The 18,567-nt window shown below is 42.1% G+C and overlaps 1 protein-coding gene across 2 annotated transcripts in view; it reads right to left on the bottom strand.

The window, feature by feature from the left end:
• The window catches only part of si:ch211-243j20.2 (uridine-cytidine kinase-like 1), a 29,230-nt gene extending 12,055 nt beyond the window's left edge, over positions 1-17,175 (bottom strand). For both annotated transcript variants that reach the window (XM_015947756.3, XM_015947757.3), the window contains exons 1-7: positions 17,033-17,175; positions 14,970-15,175; positions 13,593-13,699; positions 12,650-12,820; positions 8,579-8,650; positions 4,629-4,818; positions 4,436-4,497 (exon numbers count right to left, since the gene is read on the bottom strand). In XM_015947756.3, the coding sequence (XP_015803242.3) occupies positions 4,436-4,497; positions 4,629-4,818; positions 8,579-8,650; positions 12,650-12,820; positions 13,593-13,699; positions 14,970-15,175; positions 17,033-17,121 (897 nt within the window). In that variant the 5' untranslated portion in view covers positions 17,122-17,175. The remainder of the gene's footprint in view (positions 1-4,435; positions 4,498-4,628; positions 4,819-8,578; positions 8,651-12,649; positions 12,821-13,592; positions 13,700-14,969; positions 15,176-17,032) is intronic.
• Positions 17,176-18,567: the final 1,392 nt, after the last annotated feature.

Below are 18,567 nucleotides of genomic sequence, written 5' to 3' on the forward strand. Positions count from 1 at the left end.
AAGTTCTCTGTAACTAAGAAACGTATTTAAGTACTTTACTCCTTAAACTGACAGGTGTAACCTCGTATCGCCACTTTGTTTTAGTTTTGCTCACATCTGTACGTGATTTCATGAAAAAAGGCCCGTTAAGGCCCAACAGTTAGTTAAAAAAGACTTTTTTTAAATTCTGAACAGGTAAAACCCAAACCCAGTGACAGTATTTTATTCACCATCTGACTGAAGTGTGCACTAAATTTAACTGAATAAAAAACTTAAAGAGCAAGTCACCCCCTACCAGAGTATTACTCCACTCCCACTTCCTGTTTGAAAAATGCAACAAATGCTGTTGCCTAGCAGACCGAGAGGGCGGAGCCGCTAACAACACACACACACACACACACACACACACACACACACACACACACACACACACACACACACACACACACACACACACACACACACACACACACACACACACACACACACACACACACACACACACACACACACACACACACACACACAGGCTTACAACAACATTGTGACTTGTGAGATCATATAGTACCAGCTAACGTTCTAAGGTACCTCTTAGCCAATAGTGATGGAAGATTTAAATTTGAATGCAGTGCAGAGTTTTTACCTGACAACGGCACAACACTGACAATTTTAGGCAGAAAATGTAAATTTTAACTAAAATGCACTAAAGTACAAAAATATTGACTACATGTGTCTGCAGCACAATTAGACACACATTTATATAGTTTATCAGGGAAATAAGTTGATTTGGGGGTTACTTGCTCTTTAAATAAAAAAATGCCAAATCATAAGGACGGATTTTCTTGGAGAGTACAGACTCTGTTTTCCTCCTCTCCTCCCTATCTTTTCCCAAGGCTCTATGGGTGTACGGCGCTTCTGCCTTTTTTCTGGAAACTGGAAATTATTAAAATGGACCTGGTCAGTTGGTCTCTCAACGCGATTGACAAAATGTTTTCAACAATGAGAACGGGAGAAGGGGCTTCCGGTTGCCCCTCTGGGACAGAGCCAGCTGGGTATATCATGGACTCCTGGAAACAGTGGAACCTGATCTGCCTCTCTCAACTGTCTGTAGAGGATTCTGAAAACGTCTGGATATTCGTGGTGTTGGTGTCAAGTTTCTTGCTTTTCGGCCTGAGCGGTTACCTGGCTTACTGGAAAATTAATGAGCTGTCGAGGAATCCTGGCTCAATCCCGGAGCTCAGGGACGGATTACACCGCACTGTGAATGCACAAACTCATAATTGTCGAGATGAGTCGAAAGCTTGGGACTTTGGCTGAGATTCAGACCCTGGCACCGAAGGTGGATTCCATCAAGGAGCGAGTTAACGGGACAGCATGGATTGGGATAGATTAATTTACGCCATTATTGGGATTGAGAGGGGTTGAGGACCAACGGAACTTTAAGACAGAGAGGAAATTATCTCTGTCTGGCCCTAAACAAATTCTTATCTGAATCTAGTGCCCTTGAGCCTGTGAGGCTTAAGTGAATACTCTCCCTCAGAAGAAATGTGGAATGCTGCTGTCACCATGGCAACTCTGTCTCCCTATCACAGCCTGGGCGGGACTGTGACCGGTAAAGGCCGTTGAATCATTCCAGAGTCACTGTGCTATCTAAACCCAACGACCCCCCCCCCCCCCCCCCCCCCGTCCAAACGGAGGTGACGAGCGCTGCTTATCGTGGCTGCATGCACTGACGTGTGGAGAGTCCCCAACCCTACCTCCCCACCTAGTGGACACTTATGTTGTGTGATGTCTGAAGTCTGTTGCATTTCTGTCTGAGGTGTTTTTTGCTTAGCAAAGCTGCCCTCCCTGTGGAGAAAAGTGCCTTTTTTTCCCTCCACCTGACTCAATCCTCATGTAACCCTCTTATCTCTATTAAGGTAGCGCGACTCGGGTTGCGAATGACCACAGCCACCAATTCTTGTCATGTGTCTATGCCTATGTATGTATGTCTGATCTCAGAATTGTGTGTACTGAAACTCTAATTTCCCTCTGGGATTAATTAAGTATCTTTGAATTGAACTGAATTGAATTTAAATGTGTAACAAACCTCAATAGTATTATTCATACTTAGTTATTAGCACTAATTTATGAACCATAATACTTCTAACGAATAAAACACTGGATTTTAATTTTAATTGTTCTGTTCCAACTTTAATAAGACACTGAATCATACAGAAAAACTAATATTTGCAGGTGATCGGTATTGGCCAATATTCAGTAAATCTGAAGTTTTTGCGATTTTTTTTTTGTAGTTCTAATAAAAAAAAATCCAACATTTTCCATGAATCCAGTAACTCATCACCTCTAGCACCACTTCACACAAGCAGGAATGGATTTTTCACGATGAAGAATCATAATTTCAATATTAATCAGATTTAGAGCTCTTTGAGATAATCAAAATCATTGTGGTATCGGGATGTTAAGAGTTGAAACTGGTATCAGCTCTCAAAACCAGAATCGGTCTGGTCTTAAAAAACAAATGACAGTTTCACTGTTCTAGTATTTTCTTTTTTCTTCCTTTGGAGGAAAAATAATAAAACACAAAATGTTCATTTCTACCAGCAGAAATAAAAGTCTGACCCGTGGAAAACCTCTCCTTGGTAAAAATCATGTGCTCACCGTTCCTTCTGCACAGCAGCAGAGGACAAAACTATCTAGCTCTGTTCCAGCATCACCACGGAGACGGGTTATTATTTTAAAATCAAGTCACGCAAAAAGCTAAATGAGGACACGTGGAGACGCCCGGTCCGTGCGACGTAGGGTGTGTGTCGTGCAGCGAGGAAGACCGACGAGGTCCGCTGGCGGCCGTGGATGAATATGTTGAAGATGGAGCAGATCGCAGTTCGTTGTAGGTCATAAAGTGAACGGATGACAGAAGAATGAGGTGAAGAAAGATGGAGGACGCCTCTCCTCTCCTCACAGCGCCATTAATCTCAGGCAACCACCAAAGACCTGTCGGACTGAGGTCACTGAAGTGCAAAAGGAAAAGGGGATAATGAAAGGAGGCAGAGAGGCGAGGGGCGGGGTGGACAACGAGGATAATGAAGTTTTAACCTTTTTAGTAAAGCTGCCCTGCTCTAACGCTGCATTTAAGGACTAAATTAAATGTTTTTTGGTTATAAAATAATCTTTAGTCAATGAGGATTTGTTAAAGTTGTTTTATACTTATTACACTTTGAATGGATGAAATGAGCATGAGGTCTTACTCAGACTAGCCTAAAGTCAGCCTAGTCGCCTGGCTTTGAGGCTGCTCAGCCTTTGGTCTGACGGAAGACTTTTAATTCAGCTGCTGAGTCACATACAAGGGTGCCCCCAAGGGGTGGCCAGGGGTGGTTACGGCCACCTCTAGAAAATTGCTGGCCCCCCCAGGAAAGGCCAGTGTTAACAAATCATATTAATGTTCAGTCAAACCATATATTAATCTTGTTTATTCAAGACATAATTGTAAAACAAAATAAAATATTACAATTAATGTGTAAAGAAATAATCAGAATAAATTTCCCTAATCTGTAATCTGTAATTTCCCTAATCTGTAATCTCAAATTTCCCTCAGGGATTAATAAAGTATTTTTGAATTTGAATTGAAAAAATATATATACATATGTTTCTGCTGCACACCATTTTATAAAGGTTTTTATCTCTATTGTTTTTTTTTAACACAGAAACACAGGTGAATAAACCTAAACAAATATATTTTTAAATTAAATTTGGGAAAACATTTTAAATAACTGAAATGTAATTTTCCAAAATGTTTGTGTTTGGAAAATTTAAGTTAAGTGCTTTGGATATGTACTGTTATTTTAATAAAAATGAATAAAGGTGCAATGCAATATATCGCCACAGGCTAATTTCTCCCAGAGTTACCACAAGAACCAATTTGGTGTGCAACCCCAAAAATGTATTTGGCTCCATCCGGCCACCCCTATCAAAATTTTCTGGAGGTGCCCCTGGACACATCAGACGTGCTGGAGCATCTAAAACATGGAGGATCAGGAGATTTTGGTTTATGTAACTAGAAAATGTGGAATGGCAATAAATAAATGTCAGTCTGAGGTCATATGGAGTAATTTGTTGAACGTTATTATTTACGATATGCTAGAGGAGATGCAGGTCAGCGCTGTTGGTGCCAGTTACCCCTGACAGACCATGCTCACATGTAGTCACACCAACTATGCAGCTTGAGACTTCAGAGTTCTTTGAACCCACTTGGGTTCGGATTCAAAAGCAGCTGCTGGTAATCTGATCACCATTAATCTCTCTTTATTCAGTATTTTTCTTATTTGTAGCAGCAGGAAGCACAAACTCTGGGGGAAAAGCAGCGTTTCTTTCATCAGCCGCTGAAACAGCAACCAGAAAACTCCACAGATGTAAACCAAAGAAAACTATCAGGTGAGGAACTATCGGGAATCCTTACCTTCTCCAGCTGACTGTGGACGTGCTGAACGATCAGATCTAAAGCTACAAAGTTCTCTCCACCTGCAGGAAAAGCACCAGAAGTCCCCAGAGATCTCAGTAAAACAGAAATGTGGCACCTTACATAATTAAAAGAGCTGCAGTAAAAAGCAGATTTATCGATAAGCGGAATCGGTCCCAAACAAGACACGGACCTTTAGGAACCACGATGTCAGCAACCTGCACCGTGGGCTCGATGTACTGCTCGAAGGACGGCTTCACAAACTTATTGTACTGTTTGATGACGCCGTTGATGTCCCGACCACGCTGGGAAACGTCCCTCTTCAGCCTCCGTATCAGCCGGATGTCAGAGTCGGTTTCCACGAACACCTTCATGTCCAGAAGCTGGGACAGCGAGACAAGAAGACAACGGTGTTATGAACCACTAGCAGACTCTTGGCTGGAGACAGGAGGCTTTGGCAGTAAAACATGAAATGTGTTCGAGCATCAAAGGCCCCAAAAGGAAGAGCATTTGGCCACAAAGGTCCACTAAAGCTACCAGGAAGCTACGATATCGGCGTAAATTCTCATATCAGTGCATCTCTGTTATCATGTATTACTGGATGGATACAAGGCACCAGACTTATCAGGTTAATAATGTTTCTTGAATTGTGAAAAGTACGACTCTGTTAAAGAAAACGTGCTAACAACAAACGCCCACATTTCATCCAATCAGCTCACAAACATAAAAACCTGCATCGCCGCCTCACAGCGAGCCAAACTTATTTAGTAGATTAATGTTAAATATTACAACGATACAGGTGCGGCGTCTCCAGTCCCCCAGCCGGCGGACCGCTCTATTAGCATAACAGCTATTAGCAGAGCAGGTCTGCAGCCGTGACTGACTTCAGCTACATGCATGGACACAAAACACAATCAATCACAGCCGACAGCAGCTGTTATTACCCAGTAAGAGAGTAATCAGCATCATAGATGGTCCCAGGAGAGGCTCTGGGCCTTATCACCACAGTCCAGCACACACACACACCCACACACAGGGCGGTGCAGCAGGACTCATCTGCTATAAAGACAATCTCGTATAGATAGATACAGATCTGTCCATCAAAAGCATCTTTATTAAAAACCGATCCCACATCCTCTACCGCCGAATCCCGTTTCTCGTGCATTTTAACAGGGTATCTGCAGGTTTAAGGGAGCCAAATTTAAGACTTTTTAAGACCTTTTTAAGGCCACTTTGACCAAATTTAAGCTATTTAAAAAAATTAAATTTAAGCTATAATTTCCAGCTATTGCCTGGAACCGGTGCTAACCACGTCGCAAACGTGGGATTTGCCCTCCAGTTACCATTAAACTTGCATTTCCCCATGGCACAAGCTCCCACTAGCTTAACCAGCTAATGTGCTCATCTAAAAACAGCCCCCTTTCACAACCAGCTGAATGTGTACGGTTCCGCTTACGCCAACATCGTACACAACAAATGCGGAACACTAACTAGAAATTCACAAAAATTTTATAGAAATAAAAGAATCTTGTTTATTGGATCTTTGGTAATTTAAGACCTTTGTCATTTTTAAGGATTTTTAAGGCCTGTAACGTCCAGCAATGGTCAGTTTAGGTACAGTCTGACCTTTCAACATCTATTCAACATCTGGTCAGAAAGGAGACAACACTGCATGTGTTCCCGTTAAATGAGCCAGACTTCGTACCAGCTGGGGCTCACAGACTCTGCAGCTCTGAAAGATAAACAATAACTTTCTTTCCCAAGGTCCCATCTGTCTCCTCCAACGAAAAAAGAACTCCAGCTCGAATCAAGTGATAAAATCAAGAATGATTTCCTAAATCAATGTGAACTTCTTCTATGACTTATAATCTCGATAATCATTAAATAAAAGTTGTTTATTACTACTTACAATCATATTATAATGAAATGCTTCATTAATCAGTGCTCAATGGATGAAATGTCATGTTATGTCTACCACTGCAGTGTGTTCAGCAGGTTTAGACGACAGGTCCATAACATCTGCGCTCACACAATAACAAGTACGGATAAGTTAAACTCCAACACATAGAGACTTTTAAACCAGTCAGAACATCCGATATCAAAGAAGGTGTGTTTCCGAGTTGTCTTGGTAACATCTCCCAAGCTGCCAGCCTTTGATTGGCTGTGCAAATCATAACATCAAAACCTTAAAACTGGATCATGCTGAGTGATTCGTTAGTTCTAGAGAAAGCTTCCTGTCGCAACCTCTTTAACCATCAAAGATTTTGACACGTCTTCAAAACCTTTTTGCACCTACAAAGCTGAGACAGCAAAACAGTTCCTGCAGAACTAAGCTGATATTATTATTATTAGACTCCTTAAGAGTCCTCCAGACGCACGGTTCCATCCAGCTGTCGTGACCCAAGACACCTCTGGACTGAAGAGTCGGTACCACGGTATTCTACAGCCCTCTGGTGCCAGCGGTCAGCCGACCCCTGTGACTTTCAAATCCACCAAGAGGGTCTCTTAAAACGGGTGAAGTAGACATGACAGATTGTGTCTGATGTGTTTATGAAAGATAACAACTTCATAGTTTAGCGCAAACCAAATTCTTTTTCATCCGGAGACGCCACTCTCCGAGATTCGGAAGTTCTGACCTACATCACATTAGCACATAGCCTTCATCACATTTAGCTCCATCCAATCACAGAAAATCTTAATTGTAATAAAATAATTTCTTACTATTATAAACCTGACTCTTTTCTGAATCAAAATGAAGTGCGTATAGTTACTTAATAAAGCAAAAATCCTATAATCTTCTGATATTTACAATAAAGATCAAGCAAGGTCATATTTTATATTTATATAGACTATCACATCTTCCTGGTCATAAGTACAAATAAATAATCCATTTGTCAACGCTACAGGCCTTACATTTGGAAAAGCAAATTTAAGACTTTTTAAGGACCCGCAGACACCCTGCTTAAAGTCTTCGAGGCTAAAACAGCTACATAAACTCTTGAAACTTTACATTACATCTGATCATTTACACGTCTAAAGGAATAAATAGAAGTGATAAGAGGTAACGCATCGAGGGCGTCCGATCTGTGATTAAAATGAACAAGTAATTCTGCTTCACAAACGTTTTATATATTTCCATGTTATGTGCTCAATAATCAGCCAGAACAAAGAAAGAATCAAAGAACATTTAGATGTTAAACTCCACAAACAAAGACGCCTGGATGGTTTCAGAGACATCAGCAGCATCTGTATAAAAGCACCGATGTGAAGCCCCACAGGGGCTCAGCTGTTCTCCTGAGGGTTAACCAGCTGCTGCAGATGTTACCCACACCGAGACAAAGATGGCTGCGTTTCACAAATAAAGCCCAAGAGCCACGCTCACGATGTCTAATTCAGCATAAAAACACAACAAGGATGTGCCTGCATGAAGCTGCAAACCGTAAAAGGGAACATTTCTGCGGCGAAATTCAAGCCTGAAAGAAATGTAAACACCCGTGGAGATGTGAAGACACAAAATCGTGAAGTTTCTGGATGTGTCGACAAGCTGCCAAAGCAGAGATGGCACAGTCATCACATTCTGTCATAAACAGAGCAGAGAGCTCGTTTCCACCCGGACCCTTTTAGGTGTGACACACCGCCAGCCTGATAGCTTCACTGTGGCTCTATAACAATAAAGACATTTGTTTATTTAGGGATAATTATTAGCTTTGGTCTGTTAACATGACTTAACTGATTAGCAGCTGAGCTAGGTGTTAGCATTACAAGCACACGGCTAGCCTGAGTAGGACAGGTTACGATGACTTTCTGCCATATTTAAATGCCTCTCATCCAAAAACATTCATTGCATTTAAAACTAAAGTCAACATTAGGAGCTGATTCAGCACGACTGGATGGACTTTCAGAACAATTCTGCTGGAAGAAACATATAATTTAAAAAACTGAAAGGCTGGAAAATCAAGATATGCAGGAACTGCTGTGAAAGTTTTGATTAGAAATGCTTACGTTGCTTTGTGGCTAGCTGCTAGCTCTTTGGTGGAAAAGAACCGATCGCTGTAGATGTTAAAGAGAGCTATCCACCACACAGAAACCCCTTTAAAGTGTTTCCTTCAGAGTGAAATCCAGTTGAATGAGAGCCCTCTTTACCTTAAGAAGCTCTTTGTTGGCAAATGCCAAGATGCCTTCAAAGATGACCACGTTAGCTCCGTAAACGGTTTTCTGTCAAAAGGAACAAAACAAAAACAGAATCATGAACATTAAGGTTGACAGAACCATTTTAACCCTCCCACTGTCCTAATGGGTGACCCCATGAGGAAAGTTGACCATTGAGCAGGATTGATGGTTTATCCCTTGAGGTCCATGTGGCAGGGTGGTGGTGCTCACTCCTGCCACGTGGACCCAAGGGATAAACCATCAACCCTGCTCAATGGTCAACTTTCCTCATGGGGTCACCCATTAGGACAGTGGGAGGGTTAAAGGAGTTGACTCAAACTCTGAAGGCTGGATGGCTGAATCTTTACAGGAAAGCCCGACTGCTTGGTGCTGAAAAACAGACTTTTTATTATTGGATTCTTTAATTTCCTCTAACAAACTTTATTCCAGGACTGAAATGGTAAATAAAACAGGAGAGAAAAACGCATTTAATGACTTGTTTATTTTATCTGTTTAAAAAAACGGCTTGTTGTCCATACAGAAATCCACCAGTGAGTTTTCCACAAGCCTGCAGCTGGTTGGCCTTCACATCTGACACCTCTCTGGATCTGAGACTTAATTACATCCATCAGAGAACAATAAAACCCATAAAGCGATTCCAGAGTCACGAGTCAGGCCGGCCGATCTCCCGCGAGGCGCTCCGCCGCTCAGCCATGAAATTACATCGCAAAGAAATAGTGAGATGTCAGCGCGCTACACTAAGAGATTGATTCCTCGCAGCGGCGTGGGCCGGACGCTCCTTCCTTTGGTGGCTAATGTGCTGAACACTAAATCCTCAATAATTAGCATCTCAGCTGGCACCAATTCAGACGACTAATAACATCCGCCGAGGCATTGGGGACGTCTAACCGTTACAGTAATCTCATCCCGTTCAGAAATTAGTTTTCATTTTTATTACCTACAAAAACATCTGGGGGGGGGGGGGGGTTGCCTGTTGCTGCATTTTAGGGTAAGTGTCTTATGGACTAAACTCTGTATCTCAGCAGGAGCTTGTCTAAAAATCATTCCTTTTTGCATCAATTTCACCTAAAACATTTTTTAACTCCATTTTTTTTATTGAGCTAAATTTGTAGCAGTGACAGCTGAGAGTTCACCAAACAGCTTAGTCCAACATCAAGACCTGACCCAAACAACCATACATCTATCATTTCTCAAAACTAAATCATCTGGAGATTTTTAAAGAGAGACTTGGCAGTTTGTGCGTTCTTTTAGCACCCCCTAGTGTCTGTTTGTAGAACTGGAAGGAAAACCGACCTCCTGGCTGGGCGTACGTCTTTTTAATACCTTCATCTAACAGCTGAAGCGGCTCCCAGCATTTATTAGTGTCTACAGGAGTGATTCATCACTAAATTAAACAAATCAGCCGTGTTCGGGATCTAAAACACACAGGAAACATGCTGGAACTGGACTGCAGTGCCAGGTATGTACGTCCCAACAGAGTAGCCCACCAATCTGAAGTTGCAGGTGGAATATTCTGGCCACAGGGGATGGATGGTCATTAACCCTGTAAAGAGCCATTTAGCACTAACTGGCTCAAGACAATGATTTAAAAATACAAAAAAGGTGTGAAGTGTGGCTTTTAAACCCTGACACAATGCTTAAAGTGACAGTGTGTATTTATTTTACCCGGCGATAGGGGGCAGCACATACCTACATTTTTGCAAGCAAGCGGTATTTTTGTGTTTGAATAAAGCCTAAATTACACTTCTACGTCTGCGTCGGGATGGACGGACGCACGCAACGCCATTATCCATCCTTGCGAGCCTGCTGGAGAGCCCTCGCAAGGACAGACGGAGTCAATCTCTCTTTTCTAAACATCCGTCCGTCAAGACGGAGAACGCATGCTTGCGACTGGTCAGGACACAGCTGTCGTCTACACCGCCGCCATTGCGCTTTCAAAAACAAAGAGAGCCAAGGATATCTAGCGGCAGACGATGGAGCAGCTTGAAGAATACCTCGTGGAAAAGCTCCAAAATATGAACGTTTAATTCCCCCGTGACTGGAGGAGAGAAAAGCAAGCAAGAATTCTATTCGTGGACACAAATGATGGGAAACGTGGGTTTAGAGGTGGCGAGTGTATGAAGAGGTGGAGGAGAATGAGGGACAAATTTGTCCGTGTTAAAAAGTCTCTTAAATACACAATATAAACACACTATCTTGGACCGGATACGACAGGATACCACAGAACAGCGCTACGCCCTCTGCTGTCCTGGCGGGGAATTGCTTTGCAACACTCCCCAGGAGACGAGAAGTATGAGGGCAAAGCATCTCAGTCCGTGCGTGCATGTCTTTCCCTGGTGGAGCTGACGGAGAAGTATAAATTAGGCTTAAGACCTCACCAACGGATGGCCTTTAGTAGAGATGTCCCATTTCGATATCGGAAGTCATTTGATATCGGCCCAAAAACTGTGTATCTGAGTATATCGAACTGCATCAAAATCTCTGATACAAGCGGTCTGTTCAGGTTCACATTTTTGCAACCAATGGTTAAAAACAAGGTCATTTTTTTTCATACTTACTGTTATTGGCACTTGTTCTCCCATTGAGTAATACCATTTGATCAGCCTTTCATACATTCCACACTATGAAACAGGTAAAAGTATGTTTGATTTGTGCTGATATCCTATTGGGTTGATATTGGTCAATACGGAAGGCTGCGATATCGGTATCATATCGGAAGTGAAAAAGTTGCATCGGGACGTCCCTAGCCTTTAGGGTCAAAAATCCACGGGATCTCAACCTCCGGCAAAATGACAGCACATCAGCCTCTCTCATCACCAACGAGTGAAGAGGTCAACATGTAAAACAGCATTTATGGATGGTGAAACTTCTGTGACTGTTTGTCACAAATCAGTAAACTCATTTTTGTCCTCACAAGCTCCCGTAGAAGGAAACATGGCGTCGCCCAGAGACTTAGACCCACTCCCATGTATTTTAGACCTGATTATAATGGTTATATGTTACAAAGGCGCCGGTATTTATCAACTACTGGGCATCGTTTTATTCATTTTCAGCATTTCAATGAATATTTCCAGAGATTAACAGTAAAAACGATGTGCCACTTTAAGGAATTCCCTTATCAGGGTATCTGCAGGTTTAAGAGAGCCAAATTTAAGACTTTTTAACAACCTTTTTTAAGGACACTTTGACCAAATTTAAGCAATTTTTTAAAATTAAATTTAAGCTATAATTTCCAGTTATTGCCTGGAACCGGTGCAAACCACGTCACAAACGTGGGATTCGCCCTCCAGTTACCATTAAACTTGCACTTCTCCATGGCACAAGCTCCCACTAGCTTAACCAGCTAATGTGCTCATCTAAAAATAGCCCCCTTTCACAACCAACTGAATGTGTACGGTTCCGCTTACGCAACATCACACACAACAAATGCTGAACGGTAACTAGAAATTCACCAAATTTTATAGAAACAAAAGAATCTTGTTTATTGGGTCTTCGATAATTTTAGACCTTTGGAAACTGTATTTAAGGATTATTTGTAAATTTTAAGGATTTTTAAGGCCTTAAATTTGAAAAAGCAAATTTAAAACCTTTTAAGACTTTTTAAGGACCCATGGATACCCTGTTTAAACTAGCAGGTAATCTCACTGAGGCAAACTCGGAACATAAGCGGAAAAAACTTAAATAGAATATTTCCAATCTTTGCTACACTAATATTAATAAAATCCTTTAACATTAATAATATTATATTACAATATATCATAACTTTTACTGTCTCACCCAACTTTTTCAAAGTAAAAGGTTTTTAATTAAAAGACTAAATGAAATTTTAGGTCATAAGTGGAAATTACTTTTCCAGAAAGTTTTTACGGTTCCATGATGCACAATATTTATAAACTTATAAGGATTCTCGTATAATTTTGCTTTGGACCTCAGCTGCAGGCTGACCAGAAAGGGAAAAATAAAGTAATGAACCAAACAGAAACAAGTCCATCAGTAACGTTTCATCCCAGCTCTTTATAACAGACGTAGTTGGTGAGTTTTTACCCATTCTTTGCGCCTGCTGTGGCTGGTGAAGTCGTACACCGGCACTTTGATGCTTTTGCCCTTCTTCAGCTTCCTGAGGACGCTGACCAGCAGCTCGAAGTCAAAGGCGTCTGGGTGGTCGAAGTTATACTCGTTCTTAGCAGCCAGCTCCTGCTGCTCTTTATTCAGCACCTGAGAGGATTAAGCTGTCAGAAACACCAGAGGAGGAGGAGCACTAAACAAGGAAGGATCCGCGGACCACATCATTGTTTACCCTAGTCTGTCTCTAAAAATATAATGTTAGGACTTTTATTATGAAGGTTATTTGTGTGACTTTTCCCCTCTCGAGCAAACCAGCAGAACAGAAAGAGCTGATTCTGTATTTTTTGTTCAAATTGACCTCCACAGTTAAAGAGTTGGTCACCCCCTCCCAGAGTCTTACCCCACCCACTAAATGCGCTGACGGATTCCCTGGTGGCCCAAGAGGGCGGCGCTGCGAAATTAAAGTACTTTTTACTCAAATCATGGGAAAATAAAATACTGCAAACCTTCAAATTAAAAGGTTTCCAGCAATTAAAAAAACAATTAACCCTCCTGACTCATTTTCTACTGTTCAGGTAAAAGAGACTAAAACCAGTAAAACCAGTGCAGGGATGGATTGTTTCTGAAAAAGGAACCAGAAAAATAAATAAATAAATCACTGAATTCTGGTCTCAGAGGATCGGGCTGTGATGTAAAACTGGATTTGATCAGTTATGCAGCAATCAGCAACAGGAAGGTAGAAAAGAATTACTGATCTCAAAACCCAGCAGGACGTGATTTTAAACCAGCTATTGCTTTCTAATCAGAAGCTAATTAACTCTCTAGGAAAACCGGATGAATAAATAAATAATCCAGCACCATCTTTCTGATCAAAGCTCTTCTTTACATTTTTAATTCAAGTTCTGTCAGCCGGGTTTTCTACCTTGTAGAAGGAGTCCATGGAAAGCAGAACCACCCACGGAACGTCCAAGGCTTCAATGATCTTATTGGCCACGGTGGTTTTCCCGGATGCACTTCCTCCACACAGACCTGCAGGAGCAGGAAAGGGGATATCACTGCTTCCAGCTAACGAGGACAAGCGTGCAGAGCCGCAAAGTTCACAACAAACCAAGAAAGCCTGTATGGAGCCGAATAACTGCTCTGTAAAAAAACCGGTCCTGACCGGCTCTATGAGCCACATCCGCGCCTACTTTTGTCTGGTTGGTTTTCTCTGGTTGCTGCAGCCAAAGGCTGCAAAAAACTGATAAATAAAAGCAACAAAAGTTAGACCGGAGTCACCTGTCACCCTTCTGGGAATCCCTCAGGAACTGGGCCACTGGCACGGCGGTGAGGAAAAGGGGTGTGTGTGTGTGTGTGTGTGTGCAGCTTCCAGAGCGACTCATGTGACATAAACTACTCTTGAGTGAAGCATCTGGATGGGTTTTCTGTTCTGATAAGAATCATTTAGGTCAAAACAGCCGACTTGGAGATGAGGAAACAGGAAAACTGCACTGCTGTTCAGGTGTTAGTGGTTCTGGCTCGGATCTGGGATGCTGCACAAACCCATTCCAACTTGCAAAATATGTGTAATTAAATTAAAAAAAACTTTTTATCGGGTTCTCTTAGACTGTTTGCTGTCGTCCTGCAGTGAAAACTGGTTTAAACAAGAATTCTGGATAAAAGCAGCTCGTCATCGATGCAGCAGCCACCTCTGGATAAGGGTTTCAACCCCTACCTGGTCATTAATCCTTCTGTTTCCCAGCACCTCACTCCCTTCTCTACTGCACCAATCTTCACTGCAGCTCTCCTTTGCCTCTGGGGCCACGCTCTCTTACGCGACTCTGGTCCTTTAAACTGGAGCCTCGGGACAGCGGAGTGTGAAATTGTCGCCAGCTACTGCGGGCCAGTGACAATAACAGATTGCAGAATAAAGGTAATGTCCACCTCTCCCGCTCCTCTGATGAGTTTTTCCACGGAACGGTGACTCCATGAACATCAGACACATTTTACTGCTGCTGGGACTCATGCCGAAGCAGATACTTTACTGTGCAGATCGGCCGGAGCACGGTGAAGCTTTAAGATTCCCGACTGAGCGAATCGACGCACCTGCTGACTAAGATGGAAGAGTTAAGCCATAAAGCTTCTAATAGACGTACCGTGTTTAATCCCATTTATGCACCACACATTTAACTTGTTTTAATACCAATGATGATGCTATAAAACACGGATCTGTGTTCTTCCATGCTTAGAAGAACGATGCATGCTCCTCATGGAGGATTTGAGTGAACTGTGAATCAGACGACGGTCGTTCTGCTCTCACCGATGACGAAGGCCTCTTTGAAGGTGGTCCCGGTGACGTTGTACCAGGGAGGTCTGCCAGCGGTGTAGATGGTCCTCTTGTTGGTCCTCAGAAGAGGAGGCTCAGTCTTAGACTGGCTCGTGGTCCGTTTACGTGGAGTCAACGAAGGGGTCAAAGGGCAGCGAGGCACGCGATTCGACAGGCAGAAGGAACCATCACCACAACCGCTGGAGATGGAGACAGGAACATCAGCGACCTTTATGCTCCAGTTCAGTCAACTCTAATTAACCTGGGATTGGTCGTCAACTTTATCTAAAAACAGCATTTTTATGGACGGCTCTAGAATGAAAAGCACACAAATAGTTCAATTTCTTCGTGAAACAAACACAAACATAAAAGTCCAAATTCAAAAATATAAAGAATTCCATTGAAATACGTGATTCTAATTCAGCGTAATCGGTTCAATCTGTGATTCAGGAAAATCCGTTTTGTCCGTGATCAGACCAGCAGCAAAGAAATCCGACACTTTGTCCGATCTGTGAACTCACCACGGCTAAAGTCTGATTCGCGCTAACAATAATAGACCCTCCTCGTGCGAGGTCTGGTTTTCAGAATCATATTTATATTATTTAGAAGAACATTTAAAGTGGCAACAGTGATTAATCAGAAAAGGACTAAAATCATTATTCGCAGGTCAGACTTGTACAAAAGTCGGAGTCGGCACTGAAAACCAGAATCGAAGCATCTCTGGAACTAAATGGAGATTATTTACCTAAACCATAAGTTCATCTGTAGCATAGAAAGCATTTTACTTATGCCATCAGAAAAGCCTTTTGCAGCTCATATTTGACCTCCTGCTGCTGCTCCAGTTACAGCTTTTTAGTTATTTCAACATATCTGCAGGTCTCACGCTGTCAAGAGTCATTTTGACCAAAAGCAGATCAACACAGATGTGATGCTGTTAAAGGACAAAAAGGGAAACTGTAAAACAATAACACCTGCATATATGTTGTTGTTGTCCTGTGGAGAAGGAAGAGGGAACGTATTGACTAGAACATTCCTCTGTGAGCTCGTCTCCACAGTGAAGTCCTTTATGTCGGTGTGTTTGAGGGGGAGGAAGGGGAAACTCGCCACCTCTCCCCAGGAAATCACACGCTGCCCAGGATGCAACATGATGCAGAGTGGCCAACATTCGCATGAGTAAGGCTCTCATCACCTGGCTCCAGTTTCTGTTCATCTTCAGAAGCAGAAACCTTCCCTCAATGCATTTGTAAACATAGCAGCTCATTAAATGATATGTTCTCACTAGGATAGGACTGTTGGCAACTGGATGGAGACGGAAAATTGCAAGAAAACACGAAAAATCACAGATGAAGTCACACACCATTCATAAATGTCACATTTTCTAAGTCGGGTTTTATAACTGTGATCGTTTACAGATCACAGAAACTAAACCGAGAAGGGTTCGAGACATGTTCCAGGCATCGACTATAGTTTCAGATCATTTTTACATATTTACAATTTAAAAAACTAAACGAAGCCGTGACCAGCATGAGAGGTGAGAACATCTTCACTGTGAAAAACATCCACAGTGATATATTACCATTTTTAATAAAATAACACAATAATTTACTAGAACTTTTGTTCAGATGCTGAGGTTACATTCAAATCTGTTACTTTACACAATAAATAGTATGGTTGATATTATTTAGACAAAGCCGAATTGTTGCTATGAACCCTGAAAAACAGAATATTGGTCAATAAACAGGAAAGAAGTACAGGAAAGATTTGAGTTTATTTTTTTAATAAAACTGCGTGAATAAATTAAAATAACGGTCACACAAAGAGATGACTAACATGGCAGACACGTTTGTTTGAAGATGGGAAGTTCTGTAACCATCTGGACTAAAGTTTCGTTGTGATTTTAGTTATTTATCCAGCTTTTTGTTTTCCTTTTGTTCTTCGCGGAGCCACGCTGACACACTAAGCTAACAGGCTAACTGCGTTAGCGGCTTGACTGAGCTCGTGCAAAGCTGAAACCGGCGCGTGTCGAACACACCTTCCTCCATCAGGTTCTTTATTACCTGTCTGACCTCATCATCGACCTGTCCGTCTCCATCCGCTCATCCACCGCTTCTTCACCCGGTTTACTGCCCTGACTGCTCGATGCCATATTGGTTCGGCGCGGAAACCAAACACTGCGTGCGTGCTGACGTCACAAGACGCTAACTCTTGTTATGTTTATGGTCATCGGAGAAAATCCGTAATTGAGGAGAACGGTATTGCTGCAGACCCGGTGAACCGCAGCAGACTCACCCCGGTTTTCAGGCCGACGGTCTGCAGCGATACACACAGATAAACGACTGAGCATCAGCGACGAAAAGTCGGTGAGTTTTTAAAGAAAATCAGCCCAAACTTTTAAAATTACTGATGCAAACGACTAAACCTCAAAAACAGACGATGATAATGGTGAGAATAATGAAAAATAAACAAAAACAAACTGAAAACAAGAGCGAAAATTAAGAAACTACACTGAGTTGATGTAAATGCTTATATGCGAGTCTTTGTGGTTTGAAACTCTAAACAACTTTTTATTATTATTAACACACTTCAAAAATCTGAGGTCATTTAAATTAAAATAAGATTTAAAAGACATTTTACTCCTGCTGCTCCCGTGCTAAATCATTCCTCACTTTACTAGGTTACAGATTTTAAAGAGCAAGTCACCATCAAATCAATTTTATTTATTTTTTTGCTAAAGGATATAAACAAGTGTCTAATCTTGCTGTAGACACGTGTAGTCAATAATTTGGCACTTCAGTGCATCTTAGTTAAAATTTAAAGTCTGCCTAAAACTGTCAGAGTTGTGCCATCTTCAGGTGAAAACTCTGCACTGCATTCAAATTTCAATCTGTCATCGCTATTGGCTAAGAGGTACATGACGTTAGCTGGTACCATATGATGTCACAGTGTCGTTGTGAGCCTGTGCGAGTATTTGTCAGCAGCTCCGCCCTCTCGGTCTGCCAGGCAAAAGCATTTGTTGCATTTTTCAAACAGGAAGTGGAAGTGGAGTAAAGCCGGGCGGACACTGTGCGACTTTTTCACTTTTTTGAGCCGATTTTCCACTCGTGCGAGAATCCACAAGATCAAGGCGAGTCTTGCGCTGAGCGTCGTGTAGTGGACAGGGGGTTACGAGAGGCGATTAACACCACGTGACCAGCTACCGATCAGCAATCGTGAACTCACACGGACTTCTGGAGTGTTTGATATTTTGCTCGTTCCTCGTGAGGGTTGACACGGCACAGCGAGCAGCTGCGACCCAAAAAGTACCAGAACTGCTCATGGCGCATGTGCAATCATGCATTAACACCACTCGCCCGCTATTTCCCTAACAACACAAGTTGTTAGTTTTTATTTCTACACTTTTTTTAACACACAATGACAAGGATTGTCAAGAAAGCGTGTTTGTCGTGTTCATGTCAAATTAAACTGATCACAAAACACATATTTACTTTCTTTAATTCGTTTTCCTCATCCAACCCCCATAAATCCCTGTGTGTCCTCCTGCAGCACTCCCGAAGGACAACAGGCAACACAAGACAAAAAAGTCTGACGTGTT

This window comes from Nothobranchius furzeri, chromosome 2, assembly GCF_043380555.1.
Source record: "Nothobranchius furzeri strain GRZ-AD chromosome 2, NfurGRZ-RIMD1, whole genome shotgun sequence".
Classification (NCBI taxonomy): domain Eukaryota; kingdom Metazoa; phylum Chordata; class Actinopteri; order Cyprinodontiformes; family Nothobranchiidae; genus Nothobranchius; species Nothobranchius furzeri.